The 18,813-nt window shown below is 40.9% G+C and overlaps 1 protein-coding gene across 1 annotated transcript; it reads left to right on the forward strand.

The window, feature by feature from the left end:
• Positions 1-824: 824 nt before the first annotated feature.
• On the forward strand, positions 825-18,457 carry RS1 (retinoschisin 1). Its single transcript, XM_090045400.1, has 6 exons — positions 825-924; positions 3,236-3,261; positions 4,653-4,758; positions 13,290-13,431; positions 14,414-14,609; positions 17,464-18,457. Exons 1-6 carry the CDS (start codon positions 825-827, stop codon positions 17,614-17,616), a joined length of 723 nt encoding a protein of 240 aa, XP_089901526.1. The 3' UTR covers positions 17,617-18,457.
• The last annotated feature ends 356 nt before the right edge of the window (positions 18,458-18,813 follow it).

The raw sequence follows: 18,813 nt of genomic DNA on the forward strand, positions 1-18,813 counted from the left end.
TTTCTATAAACACATGCTGGCTGTCACATCTTAATACTGCTGGCAGTTAGTTTTTCTCTTTGTTTCTTTCATAGGATAGTGTTGATCACAGCTGTATGCATTTCATGTAAATCATTTTTTGGAGTAACTGCAGAAAGGACAATTTTTTATTCTGTTTTTTATTATTATTTTTCAGCCCCACCTCTAGCATTAATGGCAAGTAAGTATTAAATTGTAAAATAAGCTGCAGATGCAGCACAACAGACAGGACCTCAAACATGACCAGAAAGAGGAAGTTAACTGTGTTAGTCTGAAGTCCGGTAGAAGTTCAGGGTAGATTTGCATCTTATAGACTAACTAAATCAGAGATGCATAAGCTTGTGTAAGCAGCAGCTTATATAGCATCTGATGAAATAAGTTGCTGCATACAAAACCTTATGCATCTCTGAGCATGTATATATGGGCATTAATGTGCCATAATTATGGTGCATTCATTTTAGCAGCTGCAATAACAGGTATTAACTTAATGCACTGTAATCAGCATCATCACGCAGTAGCACCGGTGCATGTCTTTTATGTGATGCTAATGTGCTGTAGACTAATTCTACTGCATATTAGCACATTAGCTTGGCTTTCTCCATGATGCAATAATGTGTAGTAGAATTAGTCTACTGCGCTTTTAGCGCCTTGTGTAGACGCGCCATCTGAGACTATAAGTTCAAATCTACCCTGCCTTCTGACCGTCCTTTAAGGCTTTACACCAGACTATTTATTCTTATCGGTGGTAATTTTAACACAGTTAGGTGTACACATTAAGATATACTCAGAATAAAAACAAATACAACATGACCCATAGTGCAGGCCAAACTGACAGTATGCTCTGTTTGATGGCAGAACTTAGGACCATCTCAAAGATGTTCAGACACTTGTATCCCATTGGAATCCGTAGGCACCGGAATACCTTTGATAGTTGAAGTCTTACAATCTTTGTTTTTATTTCTGCCATTTAGTGGCCCAAAATGCACCAAAATGTACACTCCTGTTTGGAATTTATTTAGCACTGTGTTGTTTTATTAATGGTATGATCTGAAAGTTTGTTTTCAGTACATTACAGGCAGTAAAATACAGTTAGACCCAAAATATGATAGGGTGTTGATCTTTAGCTTATAAGTATGATGTCACATTCTTATTCTTGTTTTATTACTCTCATCTCAGTCACATGACTTTAGTGTGTAATATCTGAGCTGAAAAAAATTGAAGCATTGGATTGCACAATTTAACTTTTTTGGGGGGAAAAATATCAGGAAAGTATTCTTTAGCAGTGGTCAGATTCAGACAATACACTCAATTTCTATTATTATTTTTAGTCTGTCCTGTTGTGCACAATACACATTTTGCAGATGAACTCAGTGGCAGCAGGTTAGGGTTTGTGAGCACACAGCTTTTTGCAATATCTGATTATAAAGTATATCGTTCATATTAGATTCAAATGTACCCTTTCCCCATATACCAGGTTTACCTGGTATTGTCCCTAGGTATGGAACAAATACACCGATTGAAAAAGGGGCATGCAATTTACTGCCGTTCAGTCAAATCTGCTTTAACTGTTACATTCAGCTGTTCTATCCTGCAGTAAGCAGAAACTGAACTGGAGGCATTTACAACTGTCCCATTCCAGGGTAGGGCCAGATAGATGAAACTGTTGGAGTGGATTTGTTGACATGCATTCACAATCAGTGAGTCCCCTATGGTTTAAAGGAGTGTGATTGTGATTACTCATCTGTTTAAACTCTTCATTTATTATTGTAAATTGTTGACATCAGAAGTGCTACCTCAGGAGAGTGTGATTAAAGCAAACCTTGGGTATGTTAAAAACAATTTTGTATTTTTTGCGCTCCCACATCTGCCCTGTGTGTATTTTCTTCCTTTGATATATATTTTAAAGCAAGCATTACAGTTCACAAGTAGTTACATTTCAGTCAACGATAAAGTGATCCTTAATGCATAGTTTATGTTTTAGTTGATTATGAATGTGAAGCATTTTGAATTTTTTAGATGAAATTTGATATAGAAATGTAAATCATTATTAATTGTCAGCATTATTTGGACCTTGCTGGGTTCAGCAATGATTTTGTATATGAATGAATAAGCTGTAACTAAAACTGCTGGTGGTGGTGAATATTCAGAGAATAATTTACATGATAGAAAAACCTCCTTTTATTGCTCAAGGAATATCTGGCTGCAGATTCTTATTTATTCATTATTCAGATTTATTGGTTTTTCCTGTTCTGTGGACTGATCATCAACAATTGCCAGTTCACTGTAGCTAGACATTCAGGTTGTGTTCAGTAGTTTCCAGCAGTCACATAAGTCCCATGGTATTTTTTCTGTTTCCTGACTTACTGACCGTAAGACTGATTAAGGCCCAATCCATCTTCCATTAAAATCAAGGGATAAATTCCCCTTTACTTTTCTGGGAGGTGTAGTAGGCACGTAACCAGGAAGAACATGGTTTAAAAAAAGGCTATTTAAAAAACTAAAAAAAGTATAAAAAAGCTATGGCTCATAGAGAGAAAAAAGACAAAGTCAGAAGATGTTAGAAAATATAAAGCTTTCCCTTTGTGGATCACACTGTTCTTATTTGAGGCATCATTGCTAAACAGGAATTAGTCTGTTCTAAAAGGTCAGTTAGCTGGGTGCAGTTTAAATATTTTTTTCACAGATTCACATAAAGTGATGTCATTTTGAATACTAAAGGAATCAGTAGAAGTTCTCCCATTGACTTCAATGGGGCCAGGATTCTACCCTTTGATTAAATTAGATATAAAATAAGTAAGAGCACAGTTGGAAAGGGAGACACAGGGGAAGGAGGACGAAGAGAATAGTGATAGAAACAGGGACCTTTTCAAGCTAGACAGGAAGAGGAGATGGCAGAAGTCTAAGTGACAGGAAAAGAAAATCTGGGAGGAAATTAGCATAGAACACAGGGTTACACGGTATCGCCCATCTGCAGAATCTCCTGTTCTTCCTGCTTAGTCCAGATGTCCGCCTCCTTTTGTTATTACACAGAAATCAGGCTGCGTGAAATACACTTAGCTCTTCCGAGGCTCTCTGTTTTGTTTTATACCTACTGCTAAGGCAAATACATCTACCAGACTAACACTGTGGTAGCATAAGAGCCACAGAATCCATCTCTTCATTTCTTAACTCTCTTTCTTTATTCTTTCTATCGTGCTTGAATCTCTCTTCACAACAGCCACAGTGGCATTGTCACCAGGTGAGGTAAGTCCATAAGCTTCTCTGAATATATGTAAATAGTTTTAGGGTCCAATTCTGCCTTGTGCTGAGCCATTGAACTCACACAGAAATTAGGAACAACTGAAGGAACCCAGCTCTCTGAAATCAGTCCCTTTGTTTGCAGTTTATTCTCTCCAAATATAAAAGTCCTAGCACTGCATTTTGCATTTGTTAGTTATCAGACAATCTGAATTCAGCCTTCTTTACCCAAGGATATTTGGACCAATGTAACCACATTGATGCATTTGTTTTATTAAACATTCCTAATATGGACACCAATCAAAACACAGTTTGCATCAGTGTAACTTACCCCAATAAGTAAGGTACAAAACCAATCATACACCCATGCAGTACATTTCTGGTGGACGGATTGAAACCCCACAGAATAGGCTGGAATTCAGAGTGAGGTAGGATATCAAGATCAGAAAGGATATGAGCTCTGGTTCAGTCTGTCCAATGATCCTTTCCAAAGGTTCTTTAAAAAAAAAAGGGTATCTGATTTCTCTTCAACTTAGCCATGTAAATTCAATTTTGACATACAAGCTTACAAATCACAAGTTTTTCGTCCCCAAGCACATATTGTTTGTACAGTATTAATAAGTGCTATACGGTACTGGGGGCTGGGGGAGAGAAAAGCTCTAAGCCCTACCTATTGGAGTCATTCCAGTTGGTATGAGAGAGGGTATGGTTAGGACACTTGTCTGGAAGCTGGGAGACCTGAGTTCTAGGTCCCAGTACACTGACCATCTAATATAAAATATTCTCTCTGGACCAAGGAATGCTTAACTGCTACCATTCAAAGTTCAGTGGCTTCAACAGGAGGACTTGAGAGCCCCACTGCAAAATGCTCTACAACCTGGTGGTTAAAATATTTGCCTGAGACATAGATTCAAACCCTTTCAGGGGGAAGAAAGGATTGAACCTAAGTGTCCCATACCCTTGGAAGTTCTCTAACCTGTGAAGTTAGAGGGGTCTCCACACTAGATGTGCTGTACAGAAGGATCCAGGAGATGTGTTCTGAAATGCCCTGCCGGTGAGGTAGGTAAAGGGACTCCTAAACTGGGATTCCAACAGAAGTTCAACAAGAGACAGATACTGACCTACTGTCAAGACCAGGGCAGTCCTGGACATGCACAGACATAGAACTTTAGGCACCTAACAAAATGCACAGACTTGAGGTACCTCCGTCTTTGAGTGGTGGCTTTGAGGTTGTAAATTCTGAATTCATCATCTACAGTGCCAGTTAGGCAGGAGGTAGGTACCTAAATCCTTTTGTGGCTCTAACCCTACAGCAGAAGATACAAAGCAGTAGAGAATTAGGCTCAGTCTTGTGTCACTGTTTCTGATTAATAATGGTTTGTTTTACATTACATTAGGATGAGAGATCAGAGCAGTGGCACAGTAAAGTTTGCAAATGTGATTGTCAAGGAAGTTCTGATGGCGAATGGTCCCGTGGAGGCAGTCTCTTAGAGTGCATCCCAGGTAAGGAATTAGTTTTCTCAGCGTAAACTTTAAATTATGATCCATTGTACTTCACCTGCTTTCTCTCTGTACCCTCGAACTGATTACTGATACCTATATTCACATGTTCTAACATCCTAAAGACTTACGCTTTAATCTAGGTCTCTATGGATTCTATAATAAACATGATATTGCTTTACCATATACAGGGTCCAGCTTTTACCATATACAGGGTCCATCCTTGGATGATCTTCTTAGCTCCAATATATTGTATTCTATTACTCAGAAATAAAGAGAGCATTAGATCTCAATTCATTGCATTGCTGATCGTGTGCATTACTGTGATTTGAGTCATAGGGTTGGAGTCAGTGAGAGGGTGTGAACACAAGCTCTGTCATCCATGTAGTAAATCAAATATACTATGGAACAGAAGTCAAGTGGACACATTATTTGTAGAGCCTTATTACACTCATGTCTGGGGTAATGTATAGTATTTTTACTGTGTAGGGAAGTTACTATATGGAACATGTGGTACCTCAGCTTCCCTTATCAATTTCAATACAGGGTAGCCATTTACTCAAAGTAAACTGACCTTCCTGCCAGGCACTATAGTAGCACCTACTGTGGGCAGCTAACTTGGGAGAAGTGGTCCTGTGTCTACACCATACTATGAAGTAAAATCTAGGGTAAATGACTTCTTAGCAATTGTGTCATTTATTCTCAACCTAAGAGTATGAGCAGGTATATAATGATCAGATAAGTCAAAAAAGAAGTTCCTTCAACAGGAAAGAACAAACAAAGGAACTAAGAAACAAAGGCCATGAAAGTCTAAGCTGTTGATAAGACTAAGGATTTGCCACAGTTTCAGCTGTTGGTAGCTGGCCAGAAGTATAGCTCATCAGAGAAAAATCGTCAATGTAGCTAGGGTCCACCAAAGTATAATGCAGATAAACAGTTAAACCTATTCTGAAGGCAGGGTGAGATCCTTACATGCAGAGAGTCATCAGATCTATTTTTGAGGTGAAACCCTGTCTACACAGAAGTCAATGGCAAAATGCTCATTGACTTCAGAGAAGGTAGGGTTTCCTGCAGGCAGGATTTCCAACCTACATCACTGGATGACTACCAGTGGCTGGAATTGTGGCACATTGCCAGTGTAAACAAGGCCCTAAAACATCCCAAATGAGGAATCAGGATTATTCACATGCTGCTTTATTTAGCCAGTGTGGTGGTGACAAATGCTGAGATCTGGGGCCTTAGAATAATTAAGAATGGAAACTGATGGACAGAAGAAGGGAAAAGCCTGTTGCTGAGGAAGTTCTACTTATGATTTGGTGTTACTGAGAGAATGTGGCCTAAAGCTAGGCCTTGTGGAATAGTTCAGTTACTTCCTAAGAAGCCCCTTTTGTAGTCACAGGGTATGGTGCAGAAGTGACTCACCTCATCTTTGTATAGAATAAAGGATGCTAGTCTGATGATAGCTATGTAGAGTTAAGGACAGAAGAGACCACTGGATCTAGGGCTGTTCAACTTCTGGGGGCTGCACACCAGGCAGGGCATAGATCAGGGGGACACGCTCTGCATGAGCAGGCAGGAAAGACCCCTAACACTTTGAGGCCTGCATGCAGCCCACAGACTGCTAGCTGGACAGCCCTGAACTAATCAGACCTTCTGTCTATCACAGGTCTATACATTTCAACTAGTTACATAGGACTGAAAAACTCATACACATGCCCAGAGTATGCACTTACCTAAACTAAATGTAGCAATGCTCATTAACCACTTGGCACTGGCAATACCATGGTGCCTACAGAACCAAAACTACAGCCCATCATTTTCACAGCTTCTAACAGAGTTCAGACTTCTAAGGGTTCAGATTTCAGGAGTGCTATCTCCCCTCATTCTCAAGTCTTCTAATAACAGCCCACTTAATTCTAGTTAAGGAATACACTTATATTAAAAAGTAGACAGTGGGAGCAAAAAGATGCTAGGTACTTTAGCAATTTATTCATTGAACCAGTATGTTGATAAGTAAAGCTTTTGTAAGGTAAATAATAAGCAAAAACTTGGAACTGGCACCATATTATGCAGCTAAGTGAGTTGTGCTCTTATCTAATATGTAAGAGAGTACACCTTGTCCGTGAGTTAAGCCCTATATCTTGTGTTTGATTAAATTGTAATTTCTAGCAAGACATCTAGGCCTAATTTGATGACGTTGGGAGATGGAGAATCTACCACTTCCTTTGGTAGTTTGTTCTGAAAATTTACCATCCTCACTGTCAAAAAAGCGTGTCATATTTGTAATGGTGTCAGTTTCCAGCTACTGGTTCTTGTTAAGCCTTTCTGTGCTAGACTGAAGAGTCTTTTACTACCCAGTTTTTTTCCCCCTGAAGGAGTTATATTATAATCTAGTGACCTCGCAGTCTGCTTTCTGATAGGCTAAAAAGACTGAATGTAAAGTGCATCGACAACAGACAAGTTGTCATCTGATAAACATGGGCAAAGATTTAGAGAGTGTCGGCTGCTTCATGGTAATTGTCTGTGTGCTGATTACACTGATCCTATGGTAAAAGAAAAATAACCCAATGTAGCCTACCTCTCTTTCATATTAAGCAGGCTAGTATTTATTAACTGGAGGGTAAGAGTGTGCACACTGGCAGTTCCTGTGGAGTAACCGATACACTGTAAAGCACTGCCCTTCTTTATCTCATGACAACTTATTCATATTTTATTTTAATGCATTTTTCCACCCTGTAAGTTATCTTTGTGGTACTTCTTTTTGCTATCTCTAATTTTTCAACATCCTTTTTAAATGTGGACACCAGCAGTGGATGCAACATTCTTCAGTCAGTCTCACCAACTCTATATCCAGAAGGAAAATCACCTAATGACCCCTTCTAATGACTCTTTCTTTATACAGTCAGGGCTTACGTTTACCCTTTTTGCCACAGCATTGTGCATGTTCTGTTACTTGCTTACTTTAAACCCTAAATCTTATTTTTAGATGTACAGCATACAAGGCTATGGTCCCCAATTCTCGGGCCTGGATATATAACTTCACAATTGACCTTTACTGAAACATTATTTATTTGAAAGAAACTAACTTTCTAAATAATTCAGATCACTCTGAATGATTACTTTATTCTCCTTTATTCTCCAGTAATCTGCCAATGTTATTAGCAGTCTTTTTTTTTTGTTTACTTTCAAATAATTGATGAAAATGTTGCATAGCATCAACAATGATTCCTGCAGAACTCAACTAAAAATATCCCTATTTCATGATGAGTATTCCCCATTAACAGCTACTTTTTGCTATCTGTCATTAAGCCAGTTCGCAACCCATTTAACATGTGCTAATATTTTAATCTGAATGTCATAGGGTACTCAGACAAATGCCTTTTGCAAGATGAAATATATTACATTTCCACAAGTACATTAATCAACCACACTTGTAATCTCATCAAAGAAGGAAATCAGGGTTTTTTTTTTATTAGAGTAAGGGAGGATATAGGAGCCAACAGGAAAAGTATAATGGGAATTAAGTACGGTAAAGAATAGCCATTCCCTCTTATGGAAAAATAAGTAAATTTGTGTGTTTTAGGAGAGTAGCAAGAAAAAAGACTTCATGATTTTACCAAGAAGTCATTCATTCTTGGATTAAATACATTAGGCTAGAACATGCTGATTCATTGAAACCAAAGCTTTCTGCAGAAACTCACCAATTTCAGTGAAGCTTTTTTAAGGAAAAGCTTCTCAGATCCAGAATTGAATTCCGGTTCAAAAGCAGAATGAGGGAGACAAAAGAATAACCACGTTGTTTGGGCACTCACCTAGAATGCAGTAGATGCTAGTTCAAGTCTCTTTCTTTGAGAACCTCTCAGTTGTAGGTGACTGACTTATTTACTCTGCTTTCTCTTCTCTAAGGGGGATTGCTTTTGTACCTTTTGTACTGGGAACTAAGCATACATTGGAGCAGGGACCTGAACGTGGGTGTTCATTCCTGGGGGGGTGCCCTAATCTCCAGGCTTTTGGATTATCTGGGGTGAACCTCCTCTGTTGAAGCCTGTTCCACTTTGTATAAATAAATACATATTGGATCTGAAAGGAGGGGAGAGAGAGAGGCAAGCAGAGTCTGAAGACCAGTGATTTGGGCGGGGGGGAGGCATGAGATGTGGGAAATCCGGTTTAAATGAGCACTCCAATGAATATTCAGTACAATGTAGAACAGTTGTTGTAGCTGTGCCCTTCTTAAATAAAATGCTTAAAAATGTGCTTTCTTCCTCTTAAATCTCATCCAGATGTTTGCATGCTGCATTTTATCTCAAAGTACATGTTATTGGATGATTTGTGCCTGCTGAAAATGAATTCAGGGCAGAAGTATTGGAATTCAGAGAGATGACCTATGGTTAGGGCATGAGATTGGAAGCCAAGAGACAGGGATTCAAGTTTCGTTTCTATCCGTTCCCTCCCATGTAATCTTATTCCTTCTGTGCTTCAGCCTCATTCTCAAAATGAATCAACTCACCTTTTGAAATCGGAGGCACCATAAAAAGCAAAATAGCTTTTCTGAGCCCAACTATCTATGCCTTGTACCTTGTGGAATTGTTCATACCTGCAGAAAAGGAAGGAAAAGTGGGTGGAAATATTATCATAGAAGAACGGAAGAGTTTTGTTTTCATTTTGCTTGGATATATTTAATTATAGCATGCACAGTACACTGGAGAATGCCAGCATTGCTACTGTTAAGACTTGCAGGTAAGACAGCAGAAATATACAGCGGTCACCCTTAAAAGCAACTTTGTGAACTACCTAGTGTAGGAATTTTGTATTAGTAATAGCTGCTCGTATTATGGCAAAATGTAGGCAAAACATAGAGATTATACTATTAACCACTAAATAAGTTCAAACTGATGTAGGGCTATCAGCCTGCTATGCCAGGAGGCCCTTATGCCTCTGAAACACTGCATCTTACAAGCTTAACAGTGGTGGTACTTGGCATCCCAATAACTGGATCAGGAGTTTCTTTCAGGTCAGCAATAACAGCATGAATAATTTAACTGGTTTTGGCTTGGCAGTAACCAGACATCTGTTTAGCAGTTCTTTGAGTATGACAGTTCTCCAGAACAGAAGGTGACCTGCTAATTGTATTATGATTGTGAGACCTACAGATTACTGGTAAAATTGTTCTGTCTTCCTGTACATCATGTTCAAGATACACCAAAACAAGCAGTAAATGTGCAGAGCCACTTTAAATCCAATTTCAGTAAGTTGTTTCTTATGCAAAGGGAACAACTGGTGTGGAAAAGCTGATTTTATTATGAACGAATCATAAGAAGACTGATACAAATCCACTACACTACAGTCTACCATTGTGTTACATTCAGCCATTTAGAAAGATGAAAACTAATCTCCATTTTGTTTTGCATTTTTTAAAATGTCAAATAAAAGGCAAAGGTTTAGTAGGTGTTTATGGTCTGTATTTGTAATTGTCGTCATTAGGGTTCTATAGGTGAATATTTCCACGCCTAGAGGAAGCAAGGACTGTAACTATTTGTTTTGGTGTGAAAATAAGTTAATGAGCTATTGACATAGCAAAATGTGTTAATGAGATATTGACCTGCAAGATATTGACCTAGAAAAATATGTTAATAAGATAGTGACCCTAGAGCTGCCCTGCTCTACAGTGACTAGCACGAATACATTGAATAAAAGGATTATAAGGACTGTAGTCAAATAATATTCTGAAAGATCTAATAAATTTACATGCTGATAGAGGGTTATGCTGCACTTTCAAATGTGATTCATAAATGAAGATTTCCTGTCCATAAATTGAACTCAGCTTTTCACAGGAAAACAGATACATTTATTTTAGAAACCCAAGAAATAAACTATGCCAGACTGGTGACATTTTCATAGGTAACTCTCAAAGGTGAGCAATTAGCAAATGTAATAGGAATGCCTAGTTTTGGGAGTGGAATATGAAAATGATGTGTATAATTTATAGGCATTTGCTCAGGCAATTCTTATTTGAAGCTTGTTAGCATCTTCCGTCTGCTTCTCCAGTCACGTAGCAATAAATGATCCTCTCTAAAAAGGAAAGAAAAAAAATGCTTATCTTAAAGAACAGTAGTCACTTTACAAAGTCCAGAAGTTTGAAACCATAAAAAGGAGAATCAGTTTTCCTTGGCAGTGAATTGTGGCAGGTATTTTAAGTTTTAATGATAAACATACAGTTCTGCCCACATTTCTCTGGCAGCTAGTTGGAAGCTTATTGAACCATTCACTGTCACAGGAACAACATGCATATGTTACATTTCAATATTAACTTTTGGATATATGATGATACTTCTATAGCTGTTTAACCCAGGTAAAATCAGGATGGAAATTGGCTCACTGTCCTGTGTATTGGGTGCCATTATATCAGTTAAGATCATATGACAGTTTTACAAATCAGCTAGAGTTTCAAGAATGTCAGTCTTGATGAAAAGTTTGATAGAATCCTGACACTCCAGCAGGAGATCTGCTGCTGTAATTATTTAAAAACACATGGCATGTATGCCTCAATTTGACAGAGCTTACGTATCCTTGGAATACTAAATACTGGGATCCAAATACCAACAAATGATTTGGCTCCCTTTTTTAGTCAGTTCTGTCAAGATAAGGAACTTCTTCCCATCTATCCTAGGTCCTGGCCACTGCTGCTTTCCTTCACCCCCAATACTTTGCCCCTATTTGGCAAGAAGCAGAGGCATAACCAGCAACTTAGGTGCTCTGGGCAGTGGAGTGAAGGGTGGAAGGGCATTTGTATCTGAGAATCTTACCTGACCCCAGAGACTCAGAGATCCATGATGAAGGCTTCCTGCACACTGGCAGCTGTGGCTGGCACCTCACAAATTCCCTGGGGGTGGGGAGGGCACCATTCCTGTGCCTCCTCTAAATAGGTGCCCAGGGTTGGGTTCTCACCCAACCCTAATTGCACTACTGGTGGGTAGTCAAAGAGTGTTGCAGGTCTAGGTAAGCAGTGAAGTACATAGCAGTGCACTTGAAGAGATGGGGAGGCATAGTGTGAGAAGAAGAGAGGACTTTTGGCTGATAAACTCTCTCTGGAATTCTCTTTGGAGATTTTTGCGTAAGGATTTCTGTTTCCTGTATAGAGCTTTCACAGAACAGAAGTGATGCCACCCCACACAGTGCTTCCCTCCTGCTGCTCTTCCTGATGTCTTCAGCATTCTCCCTGGGGAGAGAGAAGGTCTCAGTGTTAACTGGGGAGCAGAGAGGAATTGTACTGAAAAGGGAGGAAGGGTTGGTGTCTCTGGGAACAGCACTATATTAGGTATTCAGATCTGGTTTAAATTGCATAATCAGATTTATATGATAAATCCATGAAAACTGCTCAAATTGTGTCTGAATTGACTGCAGTATGCCTGGTGCTTGTCACCTCCTGTTTTTTCATTGTTCACCTATGGTGGCAAGTCCTTCCTATCTTTAGAAATCCCAGATTGCTGGGCTGCACAAAAGAAATAGTATTTCTGTGAATAGATTCTAGATACTATTGATGCAGACAGTAAGGAGGCTCTGTTGTTCCTTCTCAGTTCCCTGTTTCTGCTGTGTTTGAGAGCAGCAGTGGTCCTCACCTTCTCTCCTATTCTCTCTCTCTCACATGTTCTCACCACTTCATTTCTAGGATGGGAACATGTGGCAGGGGTTAGTTTTCAGCAGCATTAGCCTCAAAAGTGGCACAGAGCCAGTGTAGACATGTCCTATATATTTTAAATGGGCTGATATAAAGGCCATGTAATGTTCCCTGAACCTGATCATGTGAGGCCCTATTCGAGTTATAAGTGCTCCCTGAGGGTCACGTGGCCCCTTACTCATGTTGGTGAATACTATTCTACAAATAGTCACTTTCCCTAAATAAATAGGGCTGGAAGGGATTGACAGCATGCCAAGAAGATCATACCTCATTGCTAAAGGCTTTCCACTAATTGAGGAGTATTGCTCCCTGGTTCCTAAGGGAGTTTATCAGCCAAAAAGATGAATCCTTGAAAGTCAAGGAAAGAAAAGGAAAGGATTAAGTGTCAGACCTAGCTAGAAACTGGAAGATTTCCAAACATCTCACAAAGGAGGATAAAGAGTCTCTTGAAAACAAAACTCACCTGTATACATTAGCTCTTCTGAATGTGCCTAAGGGAAGTTCACAATGTAATACCCAAGAATGTCTAAGAAGAAAATCTGATCATGCAGGTGACTTGAAATAGATAAATGAATAACTGGAATAAATAAAAAATAGAATAAATAAGGAGAATAAAACAAGTCAGATGAATTCTGATTTTCAATTTTCCAGTCACTGGGAGTCCACCAGAGCTGAGGAAAGGGAAGTTTATAGTCCTACAGGTGTCAATACTGTCCACTGAGGTTTTGACCTGTTTCAAAGAGGAGAGGTGAGAAAGTGAAAACACATTTCTTATCTAGACATCAAAAAGTGAGCTAAGAAAACTACTAAATAGAAGCAGTGCGTCTTTCCTGTGATAAACTACTTGTTTTTCTTGCAGAGTGTCCCTATCACAGACCCCTTGGATTTGAGTCAGGAGCTGTTACTCCAGACCAGATAAGCTGCTCTAATCCAGAGCAGTACACCGGATGGTATTCTTCTTGGGTTGCCAACAAGGCCCGACTCAATGGCCAAGGCTTTGGGTAAGTCTGGGAATTGTTTCTCATGACACCCCTGAAGTTTGACTGGGGTGTAAAACATTAGATAGAGGAAGATGAGGAGTTTTGGGAGGGTTCTTAAGTATTAATATTATAGAACATACAAGGAGAACTGAAGAAAATAAAGAGGGATAAATTGTCTTTGATGTGTTCAACACATTTGCTTTAGTGGAAATACCTTGAGGGGTGGGCAGGAGTGAGAAGGGCTTATTTATTCACAGGTGTCATCGGCTTACGCTGGTGGCCATACAGCCATAGCTTTAAGGGCTGCAAGTGGTTTCCAGAATGCTTTTTTTCCCATTTCCCTTAGCCAGAAGGGTGCTATGGGATCACCCCTCCCAGGCCCTAGCATCGCCGCTATGGGCATTCTCTGTGCACCCCTTGGAGGCACTGTAAAATTGCCCCTCTGGGCGTTCTGGGATTGCGGTGCCTCCTTAGGTGCTCTGGGACCTCCAAGCCACCCCTCACAGGCCCCCAAACCACTGGGGCTGCTTGCAGCATACTTCTATACACATCTGCAAGTGGAAAGAAAAGCAATATGTGGAGAAGAATGTTTGGGAAATTCTGCTTGTCTGGTAAAGTTAAAAAACTGTGATAAAAGCCCCATCCTCACTCCCATCTGCTGTTTGAATAAGAGGTAAAACTCTCAGGGCCAATCTCTGGTATCATTAGGAGTTCTTCCATTGTCTGTCAGAACAAGATTCAAGATTTTTCAAACAGGCTGACTGATTGGCTCCTCAGGTTTGGCTGCCCAGATTTTGATAGACATTAGTGGGGCCTGATCTTCAGAATGTGCTGAACCATGATGTCTTAGGCTGGGCATTCAGAAATGGATGCATCCTAGATCACTAGACAGTTTTGGCTTTGGTCCTTGGTAAGTCAGTTGCTTTGCATTCCTTACTCCCCGCTCTGTGTCCACTGTAGTCATATCTGTAATACTTTTTTTGGGGTTTCACGGTTCCTATAGGTGTGCCTGGCTCTCCAAATTTCAAGACAATAGCCAGTGGCTGCAGATTGACCTGAAGGAGATCAAAGTTATTTCAGGGATACTCACACAAGGACGCTGTGATGCAGATGAATGGATGACAAAATACAGTGTGCAGTACAGGACTGATGAGAATCTGAATTGGGTTTACTACAAGGACCAGACCGGAAACAATCGGGTCAGTGAGAGTTGATTTTTGGTGCAGTTAATTTTCAGAGAAATTAAAATCTTTGCTCAAAAAAGGGTAACATTCTCAGCAGAACACCAGCATAAGATCTGTGTACCACTCCCTCAAGCTGGGGCCTAAGGGACATGCCAGGCATATGCTGTCTCTTAGTATCAGGATGAATTTCATACAGGATGAATTGTTCTCTTTAAAGAGATGCCAATTCTTGTGCAAAGTAGGCAGCTGTGTAGAAAGAAATGTAGGAAATATTCTTGCCCTAGAGCTCTGCCCAGAGAAGACAGAAGGTTTGTCAGGCAGTTGTTTATACAGTACCATCACCCCAAGAACTAGTTCAGTAGTTTTTAACAGAAATCCTGGACATCATGAGGTGCACAATGAAGTCACAAATTTGGAAACCGCAAATCTGGAGATTCAAGGTCTGTTTCTCACCTTCATGTGAAGGAGTAACACTGAGGTAACTCTGAAAACTTAACCCAGACCTAAGAATGTTTTAAAGGTGCCAGGTGCCTGTTGAGATGTGACTGTGGTAACTGTAGTAACTTACTAGACCCTTTGTAGGGGAGGACTGACATAGGAAAACTCTATTCCACTATGCCCAGACATGCTTTTCCCTGCTCCCTGCTGCCACGCCCTCCCAGTGCCTTCCCCATCATGGCATGAGCAGGTGGACTGTTCAAGATCTAAATATACATGGTGAGGGAGCTTTCTCCCAGGATAGAAATTCTCTGCTGGCCATTCACAGCCATTTCTAGCTCTTTGGTACAGCTTTGGAGAATGCATTAATTAGATCTCCAGCTCCTACTACCTGCAGGTTAAAGAGAGCCTGGGAGTCTGCTGACCAAAGTTATCAGCACTACTCATTTTGCTACTTATCAGTTTCTACCTAGCAAAGTCTCACCGCAACTGTGAAAATACTATGATGTAAATAAAGGGAAGGGAGCACTGGGGAAACTGCCAGATAAACAGAGGAAACAGAGGTAGGCATTCTCAAGGGACCCTTTTAGAAACTCTGAATTCAATTTCAACAAAAGGGAAAATCACACAGTGGGCACATCTATACAAGATGCTCAACTGTGGAGTAGCATAGTTTAATACGCAGTAAGCGTGAGTGTTTACAAGTGCACATGCTTACTGTGCAGTAAACCTCACTAACCAAGAGTATATGTGCTACCTGCAAATACAAATAGCAAATTTACTTTTGATTAGTAATGGCGCAGTAGTGCTTGTGGAGAAGCCTGACTGCGAGTAAATCTGCTCCTGTTCAGCTATCCACCAGGGGGCAGATCGCTCCAGCCCCTGGGAGCTGCCTGCTGCTGGGGATGGGAACTGTGTTCCCCTGCTCTGGTAGGAGGGAGCTTCAAGGTCCACACTCTGAGATCATGGTTGGGGAGCAGGGCGGGGGGGGGACTCGGAGATCCTTATAGGATTGCGGGGCTGGTATTGGGAGATAAGGGTGTCCCAGCACTGGCCCCATGGTCACAGGGGCTGATGCTGGGAGCCTGTTTCCCACTCAGCTCTACACTCACAAAGCTGAGTGGGAAACAAACTCCCCAGCTGGCTGGGAACTGTCCCATGCCCTGATCAGAGGCACCAGGCTTTAAAAGAGCTGCAGGAGTGGGTTAGGGCCCAGCCCCCTGCCATGATCTGTTGGTGGGGCAGCTAGCAGCAAGCCAGGTGCTAGCTGTTCTACCGTTGGATTGAGGCAGGAGGTTGGGACTTGCACCTCCCCTGCAGCTCTTCTCAAGACACCTGGCCCTGATTGGGGAGTCAGGGCCAAGAGCTCCCTGCTGCTGGGGCAGGGGAACATTTTCCCCACTTGGGGAGTAGGCAGCCCCTGGAGCTAGAGCAGGGGTGGGCAATTATTTCAGGCGGAGGGCCGCTTACTGAATTTTGGCAAGCCATTGAGGGCCGCATGACAGGCAGCCAGGGGCAGATAAATATACATTTTCTAAATATTTTAGGGTCCCCACAGGCCAGATAGAATGGCCTGGCAGGCTGCATCTGGCCTGCGGGCTGCATTTTGCCCACCCTTAGAACGTAAAATCTCAGCCCTGGCTAGGAGACAGCTGTCTCTTGGCCTGGTGCTCCCTGCCAGCCCCTGGGCTAGCACCCTGGTGGTGGCAGGGGCCCATTGCAGGTTCTCAGGAAGTGGGAGCAGCTTGCTGCCATTGGCAGCAAATCTACTCCCACTTCCCTGAACGTGTAGACACCTGCCTGGGACCATTTACTCATGAGTAATTTACTTGTGATTAAACTGGTCCCGCGTCAAAGGCATGTGTAGACACGCCCAATGATGATCTAAAACTTCCCACTGGAACATAATAGCAGTATTCCCCAATTTAAATACAGGGAATGCTCTTCAACCTTGTAGCCTCTTTCACACTGGAGGAAATTTCTGAAGTATGACTAGTATTTTTTAGGAGTTCTTTGGCTGCTTTCTGCCCTTGAGATGGCCATATATCATTAGAAACACTTTGTCAGCATAGGATAAAGTAATGCCTTTTGATGAAACCTGGTGGATTAAAATGATTGGCATATCATGCATTATGTAGAAGCTAAGATTTCAGCCTGGAAAAGGGTGACTTACGTACTGTTTCAAGTCCACATTTTTAAAATAGATGACATGTAAGTAGCTTTACCTCAATGAGTAATGCTACACACCAGGCAGTGTGCAAATGGAACAGGGCTGTTTCTAATGACACATTGTCATGGTCACACCCTGGCACATACACTAAGTATTTGTATTATCTTGCAAACTGGTGAACATAAAGATAGCATTTCACAAAATTTGTGGGAAGAGGTGATCAAGTTCTTTAACCAAATCTGCCATTTTGGTTTTGTGTAGGTTTTCTATGGGAACTCAGATAGATCGTCGTCTGTCCAGAACTTCCTGCGCCCTCCCATTGTCTCACGCTACATTCGAATCATACCGCTGGGCTGGCATGTGCGTATCGCCATCCGGATGGAACTGCTTGAGTGCATGAGTAAATGTGCATGATGCCAAACCATAAACCATGCAGGGTTATCAAGGGTGGGCGAGGAGGTGAAGAAATTCCTTAGCAACATATAGAAAAGCATCCCACAAGATAGTGAGGATAGAAAAAATGGGCTAGATTCTGGCACAAGATGCAGCTCTCCTGAATCTAATGGTTTGTAGGAAGGCAGGGATATGGGCAGTCTCTACCCCTAGTTAGTTTTATTGAAACTGATTTCAGGAGTTGAGCTGTGTGAAATTCTTAGTTAGTGTTGCTTGAAATTTTCCTGGGGAAAATATTATATTGTAGCCATAGTCATCCAGGAAATACATGAGAAAAAAGGATTTTGTGAGTGATATCTGTTATTGGAACAACAGCATGGTTGGGGTAGACTTAGACAAGCTATCAAGACTTAGACAAACTTCTTACTATCCAGAGAAAGAATGCATGGCTTTCAAAGTTTATATAAGTCCATCCCAACGATACAGTTGGTCAAAAAGAAAGATATCACCCACAAAAATCCTTGCCTTCTGAGTGGAGAAAACAGAATTTTGTGAGATTCATATAATCATAGGGAAGTAGGTTTGGAAGGGACCTCCAGAGGTCATCTAGTCTAGCCTCCTGCCTGAGAAGGATCATCTATATCCAAACCATCCTATACAAATCCATTGTCCATAATCTCAGATCTTCACAAAACTACCATCACAACACTATCCTGCCAAAACACATCACATAAAATATGAACCTGCCACAGGAAAGCAGGAGAGCCATGACAGCCAAGGTTCTGCTTCTATAAAAGGTTGTTAATATATGTTCAAGAGATCCCAGGTAGAGGGCCATGCCTCCCCCTGATTCCTCCCCACTCCCAACTACAGATGAAGGCAAAAATCCCCACAGTCCATACCAATCTGCTTTTGCCAAGCCGAAAACATATTGAATTTGCCATCCCATTCTGGAGGCCAGGAAAAATAGTTTATATATAGTATTTATATATATAAATTATTTTTCCTGGCCTCCAGAATGGAATGGCAAAAACAGATTGGTATGGATTGTGTGGGGATTTTATATATATATAATTATCATATATATATATATATATCTATAGATATATCTATAGATATATATATAATTTTAAATTTTCTCACTGATCCTGGTCTTTCTTGTGGTGGTGATATGTCCTCAGTCCCTTTTGTCGTTTTTCACTGATGCTACCAGAACTT

The sequence above is a fragment of the Crocodylus siamensis genome, chromosome 1 (assembly GCF_052110815.1).
Source record: "Crocodylus siamensis isolate JL-2025a chromosome 1, ASM5211081v1, whole genome shotgun sequence".
Classification (NCBI taxonomy): Eukaryota; Metazoa; Chordata; order Crocodylia; family Crocodylidae; genus Crocodylus; species Crocodylus siamensis.